The sequence below is a fragment of the Cetorhinus maximus genome, chromosome 6 (genome assembly GCF_964194155.1).
Source record: "Cetorhinus maximus chromosome 6, sCetMax3.hap1.1, whole genome shotgun sequence".
Taxonomy (NCBI): domain Eukaryota; kingdom Metazoa; phylum Chordata; class Chondrichthyes; order Lamniformes; family Cetorhinidae; genus Cetorhinus; species Cetorhinus maximus.
The window spans coordinates 98,504,723-98,529,612 of record NC_135884.1 but is presented as its reverse complement, the minus strand read 5'-3'; the positions used below and the strand labels follow the sequence as shown (position 1 = coordinate 98,529,612).

Below are 24,890 nucleotides of genomic sequence, written 5' to 3'. Positions count from 1 at the left end.
AGCATTTCAAATGGCAATTCTTGGAGGGTGCAGTAATTCCAAACTTAGGCTTGTGTCATATTTGATTATCCCAACAAGGAACTCATACAGAAGTGAAGATGACACTCCTTTTCACCTTACTCCAAGTACCAGCACAGTATTTATTTAGTTGCAGGCAAATATGAGAATTGGATGGCTGTATTGACTTGAATGGTGACCTCCCTCTATGCAGCTGTCACCTGGGTTTTACTGGAGGGTTGCCTCAATTCCTAAATTGGTCAACTCTCTTTTGGGTGCCCAAGTAAATGAAAACAGTTGCTCTGGAATGCAAACTCCCTGTCCTTATAGTCAGCATCACAAGAGTAACTCTGGAAAGCAGATAATCCAAATGATATTCCCTGTAAAGCCAGAAAATCAACAACATACATATTTATCTTCTATTTCCCCAAACACCATGGGAACAAGTACAGGTAGTCCCTTAAAACATGCTCCTCTTCACCTCCCCTCAAAGACAGATCATAAGATAAGAAACAGGAGCAGGAGTAGGCCGTTTGGCCCAATAGGTCTGCTCTACCATGCAGTAAGATCACGGTTGATCTGATTGTGGTCTTAACTCCACTTTCCTGCCTGTCCCCCATAACCCTCGACTTCCTTGTCAATCAAAAATCTGTCTAATTCAGCTTTGAATATATTTATTGACCCAGTCTCCACTGTTTTCAGTGGAAGAGAACTTCAAAGACTAATGATCCCCAAAAATAAATTCCTCCTCATCTCCATCTTAAATGGAAAATTCCTTAATTATTAAATTGTGCCCCCTAATTCTTGATTCCCTCACAAGAGGAAACATCCTCTCAGCATCTGCCCTGTCAGGTCCCCTCAGAATCTTATACGTTTCCATAAAATCACCTCTCATTCTTCTAAACTCCAATGACTGTAGGCCCAACTGGCTCAACTTTTTGTCATAATACAACCACTTCATCCCAGGAATCAGCCGAGTGGACCTTAATACTCTGAACTGCTAGCAGTGCAATATTTCTTTCTTTAAGTAAGGATACCAAAACTGCACACAGTACTCCAGGTACGGTCTCACCAATCCCTATTTTTATATTCCATCCCCCTTGCAATAAAAGCCAACATCCCATTTGCCTTCCTAATTGCTTGCTGTACCTGCTAACTTTTTGTGATTCATGTATAAAGGATGCCCAGCTCCCTCTGTACTGCAGCATGATGCAGTCTCTATACGCTTAAATAATATTGTTTTTCTAACCTTCCTGCCAAAAGTGGAAAACCTCACATTTTCACACCTTAAACTCCACTTGCCAAAGTTTTGCCCACCTATCGATATTGCTTTGCAGACTCTTTGCATCCTCACATCTTGCTTTCCTACCCATCTTTTTAGCTTCATGCAAATTTGGCTACAATACAGTTGGTCCCTTCATCCAAGTGATTACTGCCTTGAAATCATTCCTTGGTATTTTAATATATTTACCTTCAAATTATATGTGCATGTTGAAAAATGGCATGTTTGTTTACACTTTTATGCAGACACAGGTCATTATATTTTACAAGTGAGATATGTGATGGTTGTAAAGAAAATATAATTTTTTCCAATATTACTGCGGGATACTGTGAAGCAGGCTTGTGGGGGCTGTGTGTGTGAGACTAATTTCATTAGGCTGAAGACAGTCAAACTGCAAGGTTTAAATCATCAAAGGGTTAGGTGTAAAGCAGGCATGTTTGAAGTGGAGATGAGCCAGTTAAGATGGGACACCAGTTGATACAGCATGAATAAGAATTTGCATTAGGAGATAAATGAAGAGTGAATTTTTAGTAATTGAATTTCAAGGACAGAAAAAAGGAAGTTTTACAACTGGCAAAGATCATAAATAAATAAAGCAAAGTTATTAAGTTTAATTTTCCTGAAAGTGGTAGCCATCAAGACAACATGGAAGATTTTAGATTCTGGGAAAGGTAACTTTCAAAAGAAAGTTAAAAATAATGGATTTAAAGATGAAAGGGGAAAAATATATTTAAGGAAAGATTGAAAGCTGTATGAGGTGTGTGGCCATGTGTTTTTGAAGAGTGTGCTGTGCGGGCACAGTCGTGTGAAGGAAGCAGCTTCTAGTCACCCCTGAGAAGTGTCTAGCTGTTCCAGAAAGCAAGGCTTTGTAACAAGCCTTGGATTTCCATTTCCGAGTATGAGGGAGAGAGAAGCTTGTGAAATACCTTCCTAAAGCAAGTGGGTGCCTTGTGGTAATATTACTGGATGTTTTATAGATTAAGAATCTATAGGGACCGTTGCCTGGGAAAGGGTGTTTATTTGTGAGCCTAGCTAAGTAGAAAGCTTTTAGATATGTTATAATGCTAAATTTAACTGTGTAACTGTAATCTTGTGTTTAAGTTTTCTTTTCGTTTGTTAATAAATATTTTAATTTAACATTTAAAATCTCCAGAAGTAGTAGTGGGATCTTTACTTCTGACTTCAGTACACATACCTTCTCATAATAAAAATACAAATCGCAAATCGTTGCAATAGCTCGACCAAGTTTCCCTTTGGGATTTGGTCAGCACGAGAATTACCGCCTGCCATATTATAACATGGTTCTGTGTTGCAAGAGTATCAAAAATAATCAAAAAGGTTTACATAGAAATAATCTTTTGTTTATGATGGGAAAATCTTACTTCTACATATCTTGCGACAATACAAACTATAAAGGGTCTATAACTATAAGGAAACTATAGGAGTCTAAAAGTGACATGACTGGTTCACTTTCTCATTTGTTTTTATTTGCAATTATTGTTGATTAACTGCACAAAAACTAAATTTTAGTAAATCACCCTGCTTCTCAATGTTTTGGAGTAAATATATCTTCACATTACTCATCTTTATTTTCAAAACACTCCAGATATCCTCACTTATAAGGCAACCCACAAACAAGAAAAAAACTGCTCTCCACAATCCACAGTTTTTTTCAATGTAATTTCTCATTCAAACAATCAAATTCTCATTTCAAACAATATTTAAATGGCACAATTTGATCCTTAGCTTCCTCTGCTGATTGTTAATCATCAAAAAACATGCATTTTCTCCAGATGTAAAAAGATTCTTTTGTGTATTTATGTGCTAATAATTCTGTGGCAGTGATCATTTAGAAATCAGTAAAAACATATTCAAACTGTGAACATCTTTATTAAAAATATCATTTCTTAAATGCATGAAATCTGAAAAACTGAAGCTCTTAATAAAGCTTTTCTCGCAAATTCTGAACAGTTCTGCAAAAATGTGAAGTATTAGACTCATTTCCATAGCGTAGGCTAAAACCATGTCACTGCATTCATGCTGGAGATGAAATTCACAGTGTGTAAACATTCATACTGATTGTAGTAGTTTATGGACTGTTTTCTAGTAAAAGATCCAAATACTGAAGTAAAAGCAATTTGCAATATATTTCACCAAACAAAATATGCTAATAAAAGTGATCAATAAAACACGAAAAATGAGATGCTACCATTAAGTGGAACCAGTGAGACTAGAAGATAGATTACAATAAGAATATTTTCCATTAGGAAGGTATAATGCTTAATGAAGTACCCAATGTTAACAGAAAGTTAATAATAAATATGCATACTACAGAGCTCTTGAAGAAATCTCAGTTGCTATGTAGGACACCAAATGCTCAAAGAATCTATGAGATTAGCCTTGTTTAGAAAAGCAGATAACTATATATTATGAAATCCTCTTCCTAGCCAAAAGCACAGTTAAAATCTTATACTCATAATATATATCAAGTCACAAGGTACCTGGAAATATCAGGAGTTGAACCCGTCTTTTCTCAAGTGCAAAGAAACAGCAAAACAGAAAGATAGGCATTTTCTCATTTCTAAGACTATCTGCAGCCTAATGGATCTCTTCAGACCTACAGGTCCTGGGATTGAGCAGGTGTACCAGGAGGTATACCTTGTGGTGTCTGTCGCTGCAGAGCTTCAGTAAATTTTTCTTCATCCATCTCAAGTCATATAGTCCCAACTACAAATCATGTGTGTCTCAACTCTTAGAGTCCTTAGCAAAGGTTGAACTTCAACACCCATGACAACTTCCTTGATAAGATTTAGGGGGAACTACTAAAAGTACATCTTCCCAAAGTCGACAGAACATTCAGATAGGTTCTTCAAACTAATCTGGCACTGAGTGCCTGCAGCTGTCTTGACTGTGAAGCTGGTATACTGAGTGGGTGGTTAACTTTTTCTTTACAAACATAATGAATAATGTTTAATACATAAACCTCTGCAGTGCATAATAATTCTTGGCATTGAATTGACCACATATTTGTGTCTCATGACCAAAGTCTCCTTGGGATAATTTTAAAAAGCACAGAATCATAGCATAATACAGCCCGGTCAGTCAGTCAGTCTGTCTATCATCCCTGTGCAACTCTTTGAAAGAGCTATCCAATTAGTCCCACTGCCATGCTCTTTCCCAATGACTTGCAAATGGAAGGGGTCACCAGCAGTGCTACTCATGAATAACCTGGCCATCGATGCTCAGGTTAGGTCCCACCAGGACAACTTGACTCCAGAATTCATTACAGGCTTGCTCTGAACAATAGACGACAAAGCTGAATTCCAGGTGTGAGGTGAAAGTGACTGTCTTTGACATTAAGACAGCATCTGACCAAGTCAAGGAACCCAAGCAAAATTGAAGTCAAAGGTAATCAGCCCGGGGCATCGCTACATGAGTTCTTCAGGGCAATGTCCTCGGCCCAGCCATCATAAGCTGCTTCAATGACCATCTCTCCAACATAAGGTCAGAAATGGAGGTGTTACTGATTGCACAGTGTTCAGTTCCATTCGCTGTTCCTCAGATAATGGAGCAAGACTTGGACAACTTCAGGCTTGGACTTAAGTGGCAAGTAATTTTTGCATTGCACAACTACTAGGCAGTGACCATCTCCAACAAAGGAAGGTAGTGCTACCCACCATCATCAAATCCACTACCATCAACATTGTGGGAGTCAGCACTGACCAGAAACTCAACTAGATCACAGATCAGAGGCTGCATATTCTGCAGCAAGTGACTGGCATCCTAATTCTCCAAAACTTTTCCACCATCTGAAATGGCCCAAGTCAGGAGTGTGATGGAATACTCTCTACTTACCTGGATGCATATAGTTCCAACAACACAACATCATCCATGAAACAGTAGCCACACAAATGGCACCCTTATCCACCACCTTAAACATTCACTCCCTCCACCACCAGTGCACCATGGCTGCCATGTGTACAGTACAAAAGATGCACTACTGTAACTCGCAAAGGGTTCTTCAACAGCACGTCCCAATCCCAGGATCTCTACCCCTAGAAGAATGAGCAGCAGAGATGTAGGAACATTGCACTTTCAAGTTCCCCTCAAAGTCACATAACATCCTGACTTGGGAATAGGCGCCACTCCTTCACTCTGATTGATTCCTAACTGCACCTTCATCATACAGATTGCAGCAGTTCAAGAAGGCAACATCACCACCTTCCCAAGGTCAAGTAGGGGTTGGTAAGTAATGTTTGTCTTGCCAAAGTCCACATCCCATGAATTAATAAAAAAAACTTCAAGTATCTATTCAATTTCCTTTTGAAAGTTATTACTGAGTCTGCTGCCACCAAAGTTTGTAGATCATAACCACTCGCTGTAATTCCAACCCCGCCCCCCTTCAAGTCACCGCTGGGTTTTTCCCAATCCACTTAAGTATGTCCTTTAGTTACAACCCTTCTGTCACTGAAAACAGTTTCTCCTTTTTTAGCTCTATCAAAACCTTTCATGATTTTGAACACGTCTACTTTATTAAATCTCCTTTTAACTATCTCTCCCCTAAAGAATAGTCCCAGTTTTTATAATCTCTCCATGTAATTTAAGTCTTTCATCCCTTGTACCAATCTACTAAATCTGCCCTGTACACACTCTTAAGGTTTTGATATCCTTCTTAAACTGTGGTGCTCAGAAGTTGACAATACTCCAGCTTAGGCCTAGCTAGTGATCTACAAAAGTTTTAGCATAACTTACTTCTTTTGCACGCTATACCTCTACTTATAAAGCAAAGAATCCTGGATGGCTTTCTAACAGCCTTCTCAACCTGTCCTGCCTCCAGGCTGTGTAAGCACACCCCCAGGTCACTCAGTTCCTGCACCCCCTTTAAAATTGTACCATGCCGTTTACATTGCTCTTCTCATTCTTCCAACCAAAATGAGTTACTTTAGGCTTCTCTCATGTTAAATTTTATCTGCCATGTGTTGTCCCATTTCACCAGTCTGTTGTCTGTCTGTCCTCCTGAAGCCTGTTACTACCCACCTCACTGTTTAATACTTCACCAAATTTTGTGCCATCTGAAAACTTTTAAGTTATGCCTTGTGTAGCCAAACAGCAGTGGATAACACCAACCTCCGGCAGACGCCATACCACTTTCCTCCAGTATGAAAAACAATCATTCACCACTACTCTCAGCTTTCTGTCCATTTGCCAAATTTTTTTCCACGCAACCAACCCGCTTTAATCACAGGCTTCAATTTAAGTTTATTATGTGGTGCATCTTCAAATGCCTTTTAAAAGTCTATATACACATCAACCGCTCTACCCTCATCAATCTTCACTGTTACTTCATCAAAAAACTCAACCGAGTCTGTAAAACATGATTTGCCTTTAATAGGTCTATGCCAGCTTTCATTTATTAGCCCATGTTTTTCCCAAGTGCCAATTAATTTTGCCCCAAATTAATGTCTTTAAAAGTTTTCCCGCTACTGGCTGATTTAACTCATTCCCTTTTTTTGAAGAGTCTTCCAGTCCTCTGCCACCATTCCTATAATCTAAGGAAATTCAGCAGATTACTTCCCTCAGCAATCTATGATGCATTCCATCTAGACCAGACTACTTTGAGCACTGCCTTTTTAAAAAAAAGTACCTTCCTTTATCTATTTTTAACCTATTCGATTTCACTCCTACTATGACATTGGCAGCATCCTCTTCTTTAGTGGAGACAAAATACAACTCCTGGAGCTCATTTGAATTCTAGCAGAATCCAGGATCCATCCTGGTCCAGTTCCTAATGCACGTCAACTTTTACTTCAAATAATTAAACCAATTAAATCTAAGTAAAGGGGGCAATCGTAACTGTACCCACCTAGAAATTCAATTCACCACGGTCATCCAGTATGAAGCCACTGAGCTCAGTCACTTCCAAGACACCCATCCAAAGCTGGCAGGGTCTTTTTTAAGTATGCAGATTCGATCCAATAATATAATCAGGCCCTGACTGAAATCTTAATTCAGGCCTGAGTGGATAAGTTGCTGTTGGTTTCCTACCAGGCTGCACAGAGTTGTGACCGCCAGTAAAGTGAAGAAGCTCAAATGGATAATTTTTTAAAAAACTTTTCTTTGTGGGATCAGGAGTAGTAGGTGTGTTGTTCCCAGCCCCAGAAAGCAGCTTCAGAGCTTCCCTTCTCTGGAATCCTCTTCCATGCTTCAACAATTTCCAACACGTGACTATGAACCACCTGGCCTTTTGCAGGTGAACAACATGGTAAAGAGGGCTAAAAATTGAAATATTCCTTGGTTTTATTTCAGTTGGTAAGTTTCCAACTGACTTCGCTACCTGGCCAATGTTAAGGTCAGAGCTAAAGTCTTGGGTTCAGTATAATGATATCCTTTAGTATTACGGAGCCATTTACATTCATTTTGTAATCACGATTAATCAACCTGGGTAAAGCAAGGAAAGGTATTGTACATAAAACTTTTAATAATAAAAGCATGTCGTTCAAATTCAGAGATATCCTACCTTCTAGATTTTTGTCAGTATGACATCCTTCTTGCTTCCATTCTTCAGCATTTATGACAGTTAAATCCTCTGTAGCTTGTTTTTCTGATTGATTGTGTTCCTTTGATTCTCCTTTGATTTCATTTCTATCTATATTTGCAGAAGTACTTTCAAGCTTTTCATTCCCCACTGCACTTGAGTAGGCAATGCTAGACTCTGTCATTACTATATTTGACCAGTATTCTTCAACAGTAGAATATCCCTTGTGTTCGCCTTCCTTTTTAGTATTAAATTCACTATTCTCTTGCATTGCATTCTCAGTTCGCAGGTCTTGTAAGAATGGAATTCCAGTGTCCTGTAGTGGATCTACATCTTTAAGTATTAGATTACAGTTTTCTGTCAAGTTCAATTCCTTAGTTTCGATGTGTTTCTGTTTATTGAATTCACTCTGCAGTTGATCTGTATTTGCATGTTCCACGTGTGCAGACATTTGGTGTAATACATTGACTTGAAAGTGCTGGCTAGTTCTTTCTTTACTAACTGTACATGCATTCAATTGGATATTTTCCTCTGTCCAATATACATGATCTTTCTCAAAAAGTGTCATACATTCAAATCCATGCTTTTCGCAATGCTCAGTGTGCTCTGTTAAATTAGATTGTAAATGATCAGCATTTGTTATAGATTGCATTTCTTCATTTATTAACTCTGCAGTGCCTGTGCCATCAGTCAGGTGGTGAATGGCAGATTCTACATTTTCTTCAATCAATTGAGCAGCTTTAATCCCTATATGCCATCTGCTGTCCTTCAATGGAGGATCTGAATTGCCAGCAAGTGCAAAATTCTCACATAAATTAGATTCAGTAGTGCCTTCAGAGCCTAAAGATTGGTTTAAAGGGATTTTGTACCCATCCAATTGCACATCTGCCTCTGGTTGAGTTACATTTTTAATAAACTGTACAGTTTGATTAAGGCTCTGACCATTAAATTGTGCATGTTCAATACACTCCAAATGTTGGTTCATTGCCTTTTCCTGCTCTAAACACTTAGCCAAAGGCTGTATGTACTTAGGAGATGTCGTGACAGGAACATTTACAAATTCCACTGTGTTAGCTAAATTACAGTCAGTCAATTGATGATTGAAAAATTCTTTATCAGAATTAATAAAAACCACTGATGTGCTGTTCCGCTCTGCAACTTTTGTGCGCTTCCCATGGGTATTTTCTGTTGCATCTGCCTCAGACAGATTTTGGTTATTTTTCGGAATTCTTTTTTCTCTATAAATTTCTTTGCAATCTTTCATATCAATTTTATTTCTACTGTGTGGCACAGGTAATGAATCACCCGAAGAACTCTGAAATGGTCTATCTTGTAAATCTTGACCAGGAGTCTGCTTGTGGCTGCAAACCACTGGTTCCAAGCAACTACTGCTTAAATTGTTTTCTGTGGCATTTGTGGTCTGTTTAATTAACATATGCATGTCTCCACAGCAAGGCTTGAACTCCCGTTGCATTCCTTCTTGATGAAGGTCAGTTTCCGCTGGTGAAGACAGCTCTACTTTTGTAAACACACAAGGCTCTTTATTTTCGCTATTACTGCGAGTCTTATTATGAAATGGCATTTTGTTTTCCATAGTATCTGCAAGTGACTTATGTTCAAGAATTTCCTCATTGATGCTAACATGCAAGTTAAATGGGTTCTGTACTGTTTCTAAATTGGATCGCCAAGTTACATTAGAAGATGCCACTGTGTAATTTGGGCAGTTTGATTCCTTGGAACAAGTGCCACTTCTCAAGGCATTCAAAGGGATTACTCCTGGTGACCTATTAGCCCTTAATGTCTGCTGTAATTTTGAGTCTGATGTGCTTGTTTGCGAAAGGAAATCACTCTCAGTTAATGAAATTTGATTAAGTTCTACATACTCCCCCTCAAGTTCATGAAAAGAAATTGCTGGGGGACTAACAGAAACATCTAAACAATCTGCAACACTACTTCGGGAACTCTGCAACACCATTCTAGGATGCATTTGCTGTGTTTTCAGTTCTTTTTCTTTCATGGCTAGATTTTGAGGTGTTTCAGAATAGTTTTCTGGTCCCACACTGTGATCATTCAATAGTGAATTGTTGGGATTGTTACAAACAACTTCTTGATCCACAGCCCAATTTCCTGATGACATACTTTCAATCATTTTTGGCTTATCAACAAATTCTGGATTTACTACTTCTTCCCAAGGTACTCGCAAGATACTGCTGTCGGCAGACAAGAGACAATTTTGCAAAGCTGTTCCCATCCGTCCCTTGTTAATATTGTCCAACCATTCCATTGTGAAGATAGAAGTATAAGAGATCTCTGGGACTATTACTTCCTCTATGTTGTACCCATTTGTTGCCAAGCATTTTAGTACAATACGTGGTGTTTTCTTCAGGTGTGGAACCACTTGAAGGTAGAAATCACCAGGTTGTAAAGTTTGCCAGTCGAGTGCAGAGAGTTGTATTACAATTTTTTCACAGATGCATAAAGGCCAGCCCTCGTAGCGAAATAGTAATCCACAGTATTGAAACTGTTAAAAATAGGATGAAAAAGATTCCCGTTAAATGCTTCTTCTTAGACTTAAAACAGTATTCCATTGTTAACAGTTTACTAAAAACAAATTTAACAAAAAGTATATTCATGGTAGACAACACAAGAAAACTGATTTAAGCGCATCCAAATACATTTTTAAGGTCCATCAGCATACATACAAATTTGATAATTGGGCAAATATATCAGCATTCTGGTGCTAGCTACTGTGGAGCTTAGGAAAGAAATGGAAATGAGTGGAAAGGGCAGAAATTACTGACCACAAACATGTGTTTGGCCACAACAGTTAATAAGTAGCTGCAAATTTAGTAATTCTTGAAATCTACAGTATGGGCAATAATCGAATGAAATGATACTATTTTTCACATTTGTAACAGGACTAAGATATTGCACTATATTTTTATATCATCATCATGGCAAATTCCTAAAATTTTAAAACTGGACAAGGACCTTTTACACTGACTGAAGCCATATCAGGCTGTGACTTTTGAACAATAGGAGCCAATCTGGCATATCAAAGAAATCTGCGCCTCGCTGTCTCTGAAGAGATGCTAACAACCCCTGTGGGCTGCAGATACCAAATTCAAAGGAAATTATACAAAAGCCATCTCCATTTCACAAGCCAAGCCTGGCCAACAGGAGCCGAGTCGTCTGCTAGGGCAAATGACCCTGCAACTTTTCTTTCAAACTCGTAATGGTTGGAACAATAACAATCTCTGGAACCCAGGCAAAGTAATATAGACCCTTTGTTAAAGCCAAAGTGTGGAGATGGGAGTCATGTGACATCACATCACACCACCCCCCAAAAAAAATGCTGGGAAAACCAGTTACACTGTCTTGCTGCGCTGCAAGGTAGTCTGCCATCTTCTATTTACTAAGCAGCAGCTCAGGAAAGGGGCTCTGTCCAGGTTGCCCCAGCCCACCCCTGGTCCATCTACACCGTTTCTACTGGGACTTCTGAACTTCTATACCATCGCCTGCAAGACTCTCCGTGCCTAACTCATCGTGGAAGTCATCTCTACTAGGATGGTGAATTATCCAGCACCCATTTTCAGCCTGCCGACCTCTGTGAAGGAATATACCATTGGATTTAGATTCTGGACTCACACAAAACAATAATTCTTTGCTCGGTGGTCTTTGCCCTATAAATCTATCTTTCTCTATTCCTCGTTTATTTATGAATGCACAGGGGCCTTTACTCCCTCCTGCTTTTTGAGCGTGTGCAAATAAACTAATCCTCTTGTGTTCACCATCTCTCAAGTTTCTTGTCATTAATAGAATTCCGATGACACCAAAACTGAGGGGTTAGGAAATACGCCACCACTTACAAAGAGGGAAATCAAAACATCTTTCTGTTTACAGACGGGTGGTGAAAGGAGAAATCAGGGCTGTTTAAATTAAATCCCCTCCTGTCTATAACACATTGTAGCATTCCAAAACCATACAAAAGTATGTTACAAATAATTCTAATTATCTCCAAGGCTGAAGGTGGACATAACTCTAAACAATAAATTTCAAAAACTAATGGATGGAGTTCAACAAACCTTGGTATACAGATAGGGTATGGCTCAAGGAAGAACTGAATAGTTCTTCGCAAAGACGCGGATCCAGATCATGGACTTTTTTAAAGAATCTGTTAATATTGGGAGATGGAGCAAACTGACTTTTTTTTTAAAAGAATATTGTGGACTGTTTCAGCTGCTGTGGTGGAATTTGTCACTGCTGTTAAAATGTGAGCAGAGTTTTCAGGCCAGGCTGTTGGATGTGGACTGGTCTGAAGCTTCCTCAGTGAGGTGGAAGCTCTTGATAAAAATTTATTTTTTCAGTTTCATAGTTAGAGTGCATCAACCAGGCAGGGAGAAGCCTCAAGGAAGACTTGTGTAAATGTAATAATGTTGAAATAACAGTGTGATAGAGGAATGTACCACTTCTGAATATCCTCTTCATTTATCATACACTGCACCTGTTTAGCATTGGGCCTCCCTCCTGGATAAATAAAGAGGGTGACTGGGGGGGAGGAGAGAAAGGGAGAGACAGGTGTGTGAGAAAGAAAATGAGAGAGAGAGGGGGGACAGGAGAGAGAGAGAGAGAGAGAGAAACGGGGACAGACGGGTGAGAGAGGGGAGGACAGGGGGGGTGTGTGTGAGAGAGAGAGAGAGAGAGAGAGAGAGAGAGAGAGAGAGAGAGAGAGAGAGAGGATCAGGGGGGTGTGAGAGAGAGAGCGCGAGCATGAGAGGGGGCGCGAGGGAGGGCGCGAGTGAGAGAGAGGGGAGGGAGGGGGCGAGACAGAAGGATGGGGGGAGAAAGAGAAAGGGTCGGGGGGGGACAGGGAGGGGGGGGGAGAGAGAGAGAGCGAGCGAGCGAGAGAGAGAGAAGGGGAGAGTAAGAGAGAGAAAGGGAGGGGGAGAGCGGGTGAGAGAGAGGAAGAGCGAGAAAGAAAGAAAGCAAGGGAGGGAGAGAGAGAGAGGAACGAGGGCATGGGATAGGAAGGGAGAAAGAGAGAGAAAGGGAGAAAGAGGGAGAAAGAGAGAGGGAGGGAGAGATAGAGAGCGCGTAAAAGGGGTGGGAGAGAGAGAAAGGGGGGAGAGAGAGAGAGAAAGGGGGAAGAGAGAGAAAACAGAGAGAGAGAAAGGGGAGAGAGAGCAAAAGGGGGGGTGAGAGAGAGAGAGAAAGTGGGGGAGAGAAAGAGGGGATGAGAGCACACGGGCAAAAGGGGGGGATGAGGGCATGCGGGTGAGGGGTGAAGAGGGAATGAGTACGGGGGTGGGGGGGTGAAGTCACAGAGCGTGCGCTAAAGAGGGAGAGCGCGCAAAAGGGGGAAGAGCATGAAGTGCAAATTCTCTCTCACTTTTCCCTACTGTAAATGTGGGCACAAAGTACTCATTTAATATGTCCGCCATTTTCTAATTTTCACCAAGAACATCGTTATCTGTTTTCAACAAGTCCATATTGCTCCTGACCAACTTCTTTTTCATCAGATAATTGGAGGAATGTGTGTTGAATTTGACACCCCTTTCAAGTTTCTTTTCCTATACCCTTTTTGTGATATTATCTTACCGTTTCATCACCCTTTTATGTTCTTTGAATCCCTTCCATTCACCAGGATCTACATGTTTTAAAATCTAATGTTGCCCCTTACCTTTAAGGTACTATTTCAGCTCCAGATAGACCGTTGTGTCGAATTCTGGATAGCACACTTTACAAAGGAGGTTAAGGTTTTGGAGAATGTACAGAGGAGATTTACTAAAATGGGTTCAGGGATGAAGGTTTATAGTTACATAGATAGGCTGGAGAAACTGGTGTTGTCTTGGAGCATAGAAGGCTAAACAATGATCAGATAGAGGTGTTTATTTACTCTGTCCGAATCCTACATGATTTTAAAGAGAAACGGTTTCCAATGAGTAAAGGATCGATAACCAGAGGGCACAGACATAAGCTGATTGACAAATGAACCAGAAGCGACATGAAGAAAAACTTTTTAACCAAGTGGTTAGGAATTTGGAATGCACTGCCTGATAAAGTGGTGGATACAGACTGAATTATAGCATTCAACTGGGAAATTCGATAAATACCTGGAGGAAAAATTGCTGATGTGGGAAAAGAGCTGGGAGTACGACTACCAGTAAAAACTCGATGGGTTGAATGCCTCCTTCTGTCAAGTCTATGATCTACGATGTAAATAAGGGGCTGGGGATCAGGGTTATTTACCAATATATCCATGACAACATAATAGGTTGCACTTCCATCCGACTGAATTCAAGTTGTGCATGCAGCATATCCTGCACCTTTCTTCTCCATTAAAAATTAAAGGTTCAAAAGATCAGTCTAGGTCTTAACCATAGGATAGTTCCACACATTGGAATTTATGAGTAGAGTAGGGTTTAATAGTTACGTGTGTCAAGCAGAATGCTTTCAAAATGCTCCATCATTAGTGAAAGTGAGGCAACATACCAGAAGTATGCTTCTTATTGCCACGCTGTTATCTAAGTAGTTAATAATGGTGCTAAAGACTTGTGCTCCAGAACTTGCCGCGTCCCTAACCAAGCTGTTCCAGTATAGCTGCAACACTGGCATTTACCCAGCAATGTGGAAAATTGCCCAGGTATGCACTGTACACGAAAAGCAGGAGAAATCCAACCCGGCCAATTACTGTCCAATCAGTCTACTCTTGATCATCAGCAAAGTAATGGAAGGGGTCATCAACAGTGTTATCAAGAAGCACTTGCCTAGCAATAATCTGCTCACTGGCGCTCAGTTTGGGTTCTGACCTCATTACAGCCTTGATTCAAACATGGACAAAATAGCTGAGCTCCACAGGTGAGGTGAGAGTGACTGCCCTGGACATCAAGGCAGCATTTCACCAATTGTGGCATCAAGGAGCTCTAGGAAAACTAGAGTCAGTGGGAATAAGGGGGAAAAACTCTCCAACGGTTGAAGTCATGCCTAGCATAAAGGAAGATGGCTGTGATTGTTGGAGGTCAATCATCTCAGTTCCAGGACATCACTGAAGGAGCTCCCCAGGGTAGTGTCCTCGGCCCAACTATCTTCAGCTGCTTCATCAATGACCTTCCTTCCAACATAAAGTCAGGAATGGGGCCTTTCGCTGATAATTGCACAGCGTTCAGCACCATTCGCGACTCCTCAGATGCTGAAGCAGTCTATGTCCGAATGCAGCAAGGCTTGGACAATATCCAGGCTTGGGCTGATAAGTGGCAAGTAACATTCATGCCATACAAGTGCCAGGCAAAGACCATCTCCAACAAGAGAGAATCTAAACATCACTCTTTGAAGTTCAATGGCATTACCATTGCTGAATCCCTTATTATCAACATCCTGGGGATTGCTATTGACCAGAAACTGAACTGGACTAGCCACATATATACTGTAGCAACAACAAGTTAGAGGCTAGGAATTCTGTGGCAAGTAACTCTCCTCCTGACTCCCCAAAGCCTGTCCACCATCTACCAGGCACAAGTCAGGAGGGTGATGGAATACTCTCCACTTGCCTGGGTGGGTGCAGCTCCAACAACACTCAAAGTTTGACACCACCCAGGGCAAAGCACACTGCTTGATTGGCACCCCATCCACAAACATTCACTCCCTCCACCACTGACACACAGTGGCACACAAGATGCACTGCAGAAACTCACCAAAACTCCTTAGGCAGCACCTTCCAAACCTACAACCGCTACCATCTGGAAGGACAAGGGCAACAGATACTTGGGAACAGAACCACCTGGAATCTCCCCTGCAAGCTACTCACCATCCTGACTTGGAAACATACCGGGTCAAAATCCTGGAACTCCCTCCCTAACAGCACTGTGAGAGTACCTACACCACAGGGGCTGCAGCGGTTCAAGAAGGCAGCTCACCACCACCTTCTCAAGGGCAATTAGAGGTGGGCAATAAATGCTGGCCTAGCCAGCGACACCCACATCCCGTAATTGAATTTAAAAATCGTGATCGCGTGGAACAACACAATCCCCAGCAGTCCAAGACTATTCTCTAACTTGGCACTGCCATGTCTCTATTCCTGTAAATACCTCCCTCTCTCTCCTACTCTTGAATTCTTTCCATCCCCCATTCTCCATTATGCAACCAGAGCCTTCCTTTCCCATTGATTGCAAAAATCAGCAAATGCATTATGAGTTGATAGCACTTTAAAAAGTAAAAGGTCAGAGAGACCCTGACTGTTCAAGGCAGCAGCGTAGTGGTGCAATGAAACAGATATAGGATCAGGAGACCACAAGTACAGGGAAAAGTACCAACTTGATAGTTTGACAGAAGTACCAAGTGGGTAGGGGAGCAGGAGGCTGTAGGCCCAAGTAAGGGGGCAGTTGGAAGGGTGGGGTGATGGTGGTGGATGGTGCGCGTATATGGATTAGAGAGGCAATGGCCGTAGGAGAGCAACAATGTAAGCAAACCTGAGAGGCGAATAAATAAAACAGTCCTAACAGAGGGATGCAGGTCCAAAGGTAGAAAATGTTGTAATTTCTTTTTAAACAGGAGAGTGCAATGAAAGAAAGGAGACAGCAGGGAAGGCAGAAAAAAATCAAGTTTTAACTTTAAAAACGAAAAATTTGAAGTAATTTACAGCACAAGAGGCCACCAGTAGGTCCATTATACTTCCGCTAGCATTTTGTTAGGTCAACCCAAAAGTAGTCTCAAGGTTCTGTTCTCTCTCTATAGCCTTGTGTCATCATCTACTTCAAATGTTTGTCCAATTTTCCCTTCAATGATGTAATGGTCCTGACTCAACCACTCACTGTGAGGCAGGATAAAAGTGATAAAGCTTGACGGCAAGTGCCATCCAAGAAACAAAATTTTGCAAGAATAACAGCATCATCTATAGTGGGAGAACTGAATACCAAATCTAATGGCCAGTATCAATAGTTTAGGTCATCAGATGTTACCAAGATGGTAAAACTATAACATGAAATGAGTGTGGCAGCAGCAGGTGCAAACAGTCGCAATACTTTTATCATGTAGATACAATCAACAAATAATAATCCATACAAGGTTTACAAAGATGGTTAATATAATGAAAGAAAAGTTTACATTTGCTTCTCTCCCCTATGGAGTATTTAGTCTGTTAGAAAAAAACAAAATATTCAAGAATTTTTTTTTATCTTAAAAACAAAAAGGGAAAAATAATGCTCTAATTTGTCAATTAGAGTTGGATAAAAGAAATCTGAATCTTTTTATGACTGCAATACAGACAATACCAAAATCCTGTTTCCTACGGTTCACTATAGGGATGGTTTTCCATTCATTTTCGATATCTGGAATACTTCTTTAGAACTTTATTTGCTCCCTGTTTTTAAAAGTGTGGTGTAGCTATGTGGAATTTTTAAACCACTTTTTATGAAACCCCTTTTCAAATAGATTTGTTTTAACAAACTAAAATGGAATACTAAACTTTGGACTTTATTATATTCTATGGGAAATCTGTAATTTAATTCTAAAAAATGTTTTTAAGATTTACCAGTAAATAATGCAAGTAAATAGAAGGGTTGAAATTGAAGTATTTGACATGCATCAAAAGTCATGTTACATGCCAACTTTTAGATCTAGGTAGAATCATAAAATGTCTATTGTTCTAAAGGCAGCTGTATATAAACAGCAGCTTGTATGGGTTCTTCTTTCAAAATTTAGTAACTCAAAAAAAATCACATCCAAAGGAGTAGCATTATAAATGAAGCTGGAGTAATGCTCTGTACTACTGAAACTCCAGAACATTTCTATGCATTTTGAGACTGGAATACAAACAAAATAAACTCCGGGAATCATATAATACATTTCGGAGTAATGCAAAAACTTCAGTACACCAAGGCACTTATTCATAAGTCACAATTAAGGATATAAAATGCCATTTTCCAAATTATTGCGATTAGAAGAGATCTCAAAACATTTAGCATTGTTCTTTTTTCCCACTATTGCATATAATGTAACTAATTGTTCAATGTATAGCTTTTTTTAAAAAAAAAGCTATTGCATGGTCAAGTTTTATTAAAATAGATCTATTTTATCAGCTCACTCCATTGTACTCTAGAGATTTCTTCAAAATAGTTTCCATTACACAATGTAATAACAATGGTAATGGTAATAACATAATAATTCAACAGTACTTGATAAATCTTATACTTTGTAACAACCATTTTCAAAGAAACAAAAACAGTTGAAGTGAGAAAACATATTTCTACTTTAATTTGGATATTATTTTAAAAACAATTAATATTTTTTTCCATTACAATATTCCAACAACTCAAGGGCTTAACCAAGCTTATTACGAAATACCATTTAAAATTAAGCTTTTTTTCTGAACAGCACTGATACACAATTTGCATTTGACACCAGAGTCAAGCCTACTGTACCGAGTAGTCAGCAAACGTTTTACTTAATATTAAAACCTCATTAGCTTCATCATTAAGAGGTGTAAAATGGATTTGCATTTATTCAACCAATTCCTGGTAAGTCTGATTATATGAAACTTTTGAATTAATCTCCATCTTCCTTTGGTACACAATTGATCTTTATAAGTTAATCCTTGAATTAACCAAATACTTATGATGAACAGAGAATAATTAGAGCATACCCATTTCTGTATTTTCATTTCCTTAGGATCTGATAAACTTAAAGGTCAAAGATTTACTGGTATACCTGATAGCTACCATTCCAACTATGTATAGGAGTTCCAGAACTATCCAATATCAATTCTGCTTTTAAGTTGAAAAGGGAGATTTAACTTTATTAGAATTGGTTTCTTCTCGCCCCAATGAATAGCACCACACAAAATATATCTCCATTTTTGAAGAAAATGCAGACATTCCTATTAAGATTGTTTTCAGCTACTCACAACGTGTGATCAAAAAAATGATATTGGAGGAATGGTATTTATATTAAAAATCTTCAATACTCACAAGATAAATTTATTCAGTCTGTCGCATTTTTTCGATCTTACTTAATGGCAATTAAACAGTCACATATTTTTCTGACCAGCTACATTTTTTGCTCCAAAACACAAAGGTGCAGTTAGAGGAACTGACTAAAATGAGTTGCGTCTTCGCCCAGGGATTGCTTTGAGTGCAGCCATCTATCATGGCAAGACTTGTATTTTTAAAAAGTGACGTTCAGGGTAACTAGCATTGCATTAATCATTTAATATAAAATGTGAAAATACATTGATATGAAAGTTACAGTCCTATCAAACTGTACTAATTTTCATTATCCCACCCACTACCCTCATACTTACACAGGCATCCTGCTGAATGCATTGCAGAATGTGCTTAGCAGGAACAAGGAAATCAATGAGGTAGCACAATCCGTCACCACAGTATGTTTTCTCCACTACGTCAAAAACCTGACATAGGACAGTGGATGCTGTTGCCTCGAAGGGTGGATAGAGTGCTGAAAGAGTACTTTGAATACAAGTATCCAAGGATTCAGAATCCTGTCAAAAGGAAAGCATAAGTAATTTAACAGTTATAATTTAACTCAGTAACTACAAAAATGTACAATATTCTTTGTGATGTGCAGAAAATACAAAATGTTGCATTTATAATCAGCTCTGTTTAGGTATCTAACAAGCAAAAAAGAGAACTGTAACCAAATATCATCAATCTTTGTGTATTCAATTCAGGTAAAAGAATAACAAAAAAAAATGGCGTTAATAATTCACATCAATGACCTTTCAGGAGGAGTTCTGATGAAAGGAAATCGTGATGAAAGGTCATCAATCTGAAGTGTCAACTCTGTTTCTCCCGCCACAAATGCTGCCAAACCTGCTTAGTATTTCCAGCATTTTGTGTTTTGACTTCATATTTCCAGCATACATAGTATTATACTTTTGGGGGGGAAAAAATGGCTTCTGACTAAATTTTCACAGCTTAAACTACAGATTTGACCAAGACAGTTAGTATATCTTACAAAGACTGCTACAATAAAAATAGACAATAAACCAAGCAAATAAAGTCAATAAAGCTTGCATTTTAACATATGACCATGTGAATGCCCAGAAAACAAAATTATTTTTCTAATACTGATTTTGCTGCTTTCTTCAGAAATCAACAGCTCTCCTAACATGGGCGTTGCTGTTATAACAGCTACTATGCTAGTACTAAAATTTCTCTGCTACATGATTCATAGTATGATAAGTTTCCTCCATCATCAACCCAAAATCAAAAATTAATTTTCCATGTAATACCCAAGGTGTAAAAAAACTGATTAAATTGTAATGAAATAAAGAATTCTATACTTCACTGTCATTCAGACCAATAGACATCTGGTGTTCTGGAAACTTTGGGTATCACGCAAAGCAAGTTCTTACTGCAGCTGCTGTTTATTGCGTAGGTCCACCAAATGCAATTAAGGAAACTGGCCAAATAAATTATTTACCAGGATGTGAGTTACAGAAGTTATAGACTGAACTACAATGATTTTGGTGTATAAAGAGATTCTCATAAGGTTTTCTACTTTAGACTTGCATGTACAGCTGTCCAAATACATGCATTAATTCCATCAGGAAATAACTGGACAGTATGGTCAAAGGGGTTAAAAAGTTTCGGCTCACTTACTAAGCTTCATGGAAGAAGTTTCACTATTGATGACAATTGCTTTGCCTGAATTATAATCCTCTTACTGCACCTCAAGAATGTCATGCTTCATTAGCAAAAGGAACTTCATGTTCCATACAGCTTAGCACCGTGTACATATGTTAAAAAAAAGCTGCACAGTATAAATTCAATAGAGAAATAGCACATGTTGCACAAGTGAGGACTTTCATACATGACACCAATTGTGTTCTGTCTGTAAGACAGATTGGTTTAAACCATTTTAATACTGATGTTAGATTTTTTCACGTACACTATTCGTTTCCACATCATATGAAAAAGAACTCTTCCAAACTGGTGAAGGAATTCTTACATTAGTGACAGATTATTAGTTTGGTTTTAAAACTTGATTAATTTTGAGCTATTTTTCCATTTTTGATAGTTTAGTTTTTAATTTAAAAAAAGCTCGACAGTGTGCTATCCTACTATTCGCTTAATGAACTTTGACTGAATTTTTAAACTCGCGCTTGAGCACCATAATCACTTGAATCATCCAATGGTCATTAATAGAGCTTCGGTGCTCAAAGGGTGCAAGATGGCTCGCAGCTGCAACAAGTCACTACACTCCTCACCCAAACTTCAGTCAAGTACAGGTGCTCCTCACCGAACCTCAATCTGGTGCCCAGCACCTGCAACAACTTTCACATTAAGTAAAGAAAAAAAAATGTTTAATTGTGTAACTAATTTTATACAGAAAAATGCTTCTGTTATGGAGTCCGTGGGATTTTTATAACGAGAGAGGGGCCTCAGAAGTAAAAACATTGAGGACCCTGATAAAGACAATGCCCATAAATACTTCCCTATCCACCATGCTGGTGATAACCTCAAAAAATTCCACTTAATTAGTCAGGCATGACCTACACTTCACAGATGCATGCTGACTCTGATGAGCTGATATTTGTCCCAAGTGCTCAGTTACTCTGTCTGATGACAGATTCCAGTAACCTTGACATAACTATTACAATAGTATGCAAGCCACACCAAAGTTTAGATAATCTATATGTATTGGGGTCAGATTTAAGCCTTCCTACCTAGTAACTATGTGCAGTTAAAATTATTCTGGTTATTTACCTGGCCTGAAGTCACTGGCAACCAACCATTCCCAATTTTTGCCTGCTCTGCTGAGTAGGCAGCAACAGTTAAACTGGTTGGGTCCTCATTCATGTAAGCATGTTTGCTTTTGACATTTAAATGAAGTTTGGCTGTTAAAATTAACCAGGTATCATTCTTCTGCAGGCAAACAAACCATTAAGTCTGCAAGGTGCTTTGCTCTTGGAAACATGCTGGCAGTTAAAATCCAAGCCACTGAGAACAGTAATGGTCCAAAAACATGATCACTAGTAACGTCACTATTTACATCATTCCAATCTAAAAAGCATCTTTAAACAATTTATTTTCTAGACCTTAACCAATTGCTGCCCATGCTGTCATGTATCTTTCAATGCCACGCAACTTATTTTCAATAAACCACCCTGCAGCATTTTATCAAATACCCTTTGAAAATAAATATACACCCCTCCTTTATCAATAAATATCCTTATTTCTTCATGTTATCCCATTAAATTTGTCTGACTTGTCTTTTACATATCCATACTATCCTAAGTGACCTAAACATTTCTACTTGAGTATTAATTTCATCCCATATTAGGATCTCCAATAGCCTACCCACTATCAATGTTAAGCTACCTAATCTATGGTTACCTGTTTTTTCCCTTTCTCCCTTGTTAGATGTTGCATTTGCAGCCAGCAGCCCTCTGGTTAAATTTCCCTATGCAAGGACTTTTGGAAGAGGGTATTGCACTCCAGCATATTTTTTGAAACCTCTCCCCACCATCCAGCCATTCTGGGATAGGAACATGGCCAAAAATTTCTACTTCTATTGAAATCATCATTACATAAAGGCTCATCACTATTGCCATTGCTCTTTTCCTTGGTCAACGCTCAATGTGAAAGGAGTCCCTTTTTATTCCATGCTAGGAATAGAAAAGGGGTTTCATCGACCCTGATTCTAAGGAGGACGTTATAAAGCTCTTGCCCCCATTTCTGAGCTCACCATTTTTAGTTCTCATTAAAGGGACAGACCTAACACATTATTACCTGCCTTCACTCATTACAGATAATGACTGGCCTGGTGTGTATTTCCAGCATCTTCTGTCAGTAAAGAAAGAAAACACGAGAACAGAAAACCACACAAGGCAAGTACACCCATCACAGATATTCAGCATGACAAGATATAATGAGAGGTTACACCAATACGTCACAATATACAAAGACAAATAGGCACACAAACTGCCAGGCAATACAGAGATCACTTCGGAGAGACAGTAAACAGCAACAATATCACAGATACAAATATCAAATCAATATGTCAGATCAGACAGACAGATCGATCAAGGGCACCGAAAAAGAGTGATGACACAACAAAGAATGTTATGGATGCAAGAAAAGAGACACTGACGTGTATCAAAAGGACAGAATCAGAGAGTTCGTGGGAGCAGGCCACAGGTAGCTCACACGAATACACTGTACTGGGGTAACAACAGGTAACTCATAATTTCCTTAATCTAACACATACTCCAGAAACCATAATGCAGCAAGCAACTTTGTACTTGAGCTTTCACATACACAACAGGCAGAGTTCCAGGTGCTGATGCAATCTAAGACAGTAAGCCACAAGCAGATGAATTTATGTATGAAGCTTTGCTGCTGAAATTATCAGCCGATTGAGATAAATCAGACTGCTAAGGTCCAACTGTAGTAGCTGTCTAGTTCACTCCCTAGCTGCTCCAGTTATTACCTTCCAGAAACCTGACACAGTCCAGACACACCTCTGCAATGTTGCAGAGTATGATGCACAATCTTGATCCACGGACTGTTCAAGCAATTGTTTTATGAAGAATTGTCAGGACATGTCACTAATTTTAAAGCTGGTGCCTCAAACACGCTATTTAATCAACTTTGCTTTCATCCATTACCATGCCCATATAAAACCATGCTTGGGAAAAGTAAATATAGATTCCATATGGCCCACAAGGAGCTGACGTCTGGGAATTGCAAGGTTGTAACTTTGCAGTAGCTTCGTGTATATATGCTGAGTCATTTTAGAATTGCATTTATAATTTGAGCAAATGTGCATGTGTAATTTTTGCCAAAATCAGTACAATTAGAAACACTACAGTTATAGCCTCATAATACAAACAAGAGACATGTTAATCAACTCATGTCAATAATTCTGTATCGGTGTTGTATCACTGAAATCATGGTCAAGAGGCCACAGAATGGCTGCTGTGAAAACAGCAAAATATCACAATGGTGCAGTAGAGTGTATGTAATCTTTTGTGATGGCTTAGACGCATCATTGAGGCTGTGTGGAAGAAGCTCTGCTGCGCCTGACTGGAGAGTGCCTGATGCCACCATGGGATTCCCACACCTTGATCAGGATAAAAAATTCACCAAAAAAAATCAGCAAATACATATAGCAACACTGAGCTTGTAATTACTTCCAATTTAGCAAAACACATCTTTGGAAGTTTTTCACTTCAAACATAATAAATAACTAACTTATGCTCGTGATATTCAACCACTTGTTTGAACCTCACTTTAAATACTTCAACTATAAGATCAAAATGGGTTACAATAAAATCACTGTGGTACAGGTTCTTGAGGCCTTTTTTCCCCCAAAACACTAGATATGAGGAAAAAGAAAAGTGGATGTAAAGTTAAACATTTGGATTGTGTTGCATATAACAATCTGCCAGGATGATCTTCAGGATTTAAGAAGAATGCATCAACAGCCTGAATATCAGGATCATTGTACTTGTTTATCATAGTTTGCACAAGTGGCTAAAAATTTATTGTTTCTGTTCAAATCCAAATTGTTTACATTTTTCACCATTAGTTCCATGATGACAGTTTCTTAAGACTGTAGCACTGATACGCAGAGCAGCTGCCTTTGACGAGCAGCAAACATGGTTGCTAAGTTAAGAAATGCAGGCTTAAGCTTGTCATATCAATATCATCCATAAAGCAAAGTCGTGCTTCAAATTAATCTAATAGCCTGCAGTGGGAGTGAAATAAACTATTTATTTCATATTTATGTTAGTTCTTGCCTAAACATTTTTGTGACAGGTCACACACACTACCTTTCTCAATGTTGCTGGTAATTATCACACCCATGTCAACATATGCATTTAGGTATTATTGAAGAGTAGGTAATTAGTTTGACATTGAGAAAATTTACTCCAGAATTTGCCAGAACTATTAAAACTTGGCCCAGACGCAAGAGTGGTGAATAGCTACACTCAACATCAAAGCAACATTCAACAAAATATGGCATCATTGTCAACAATGAATGTCAACAAAGAAAGTGACTCCAAGCAGCTTCTGCACCCTTAACCACTAAGATCAATGCCTAATCTTTGTTGTG

At 39.0% G+C, this 24,890-nt stretch overlaps 1 protein-coding gene across 3 annotated transcripts in view; it reads right to left on the bottom strand.

Annotated features, from left to right (window-relative positions):
- The window catches only part of LOC144681968 (pleckstrin homology domain-containing family G member 4B-like), a 338,637-nt gene that overhangs the window by 222,583 nt on the left and 91,164 nt on the right, over positions 1 to 24,890 (bottom strand). For all 3 annotated transcript variants that reach the window (XM_078544151.1, XM_078544149.1, XM_078544150.1), the window contains exons 2-3: positions 19,108 to 19,305; positions 7,797 to 10,335 (exon numbers count right to left, since the gene is read on the bottom strand). In XM_078544151.1, the coding sequence (XP_078400277.1) occupies positions 7,797 to 10,098 (2,302 nt within the window). In that variant the 5' untranslated portion in view covers positions 10,099 to 10,335; positions 19,108 to 19,305. The remainder of the gene's footprint in view (positions 1 to 7,796; positions 10,336 to 19,107; positions 19,306 to 24,890) is intronic.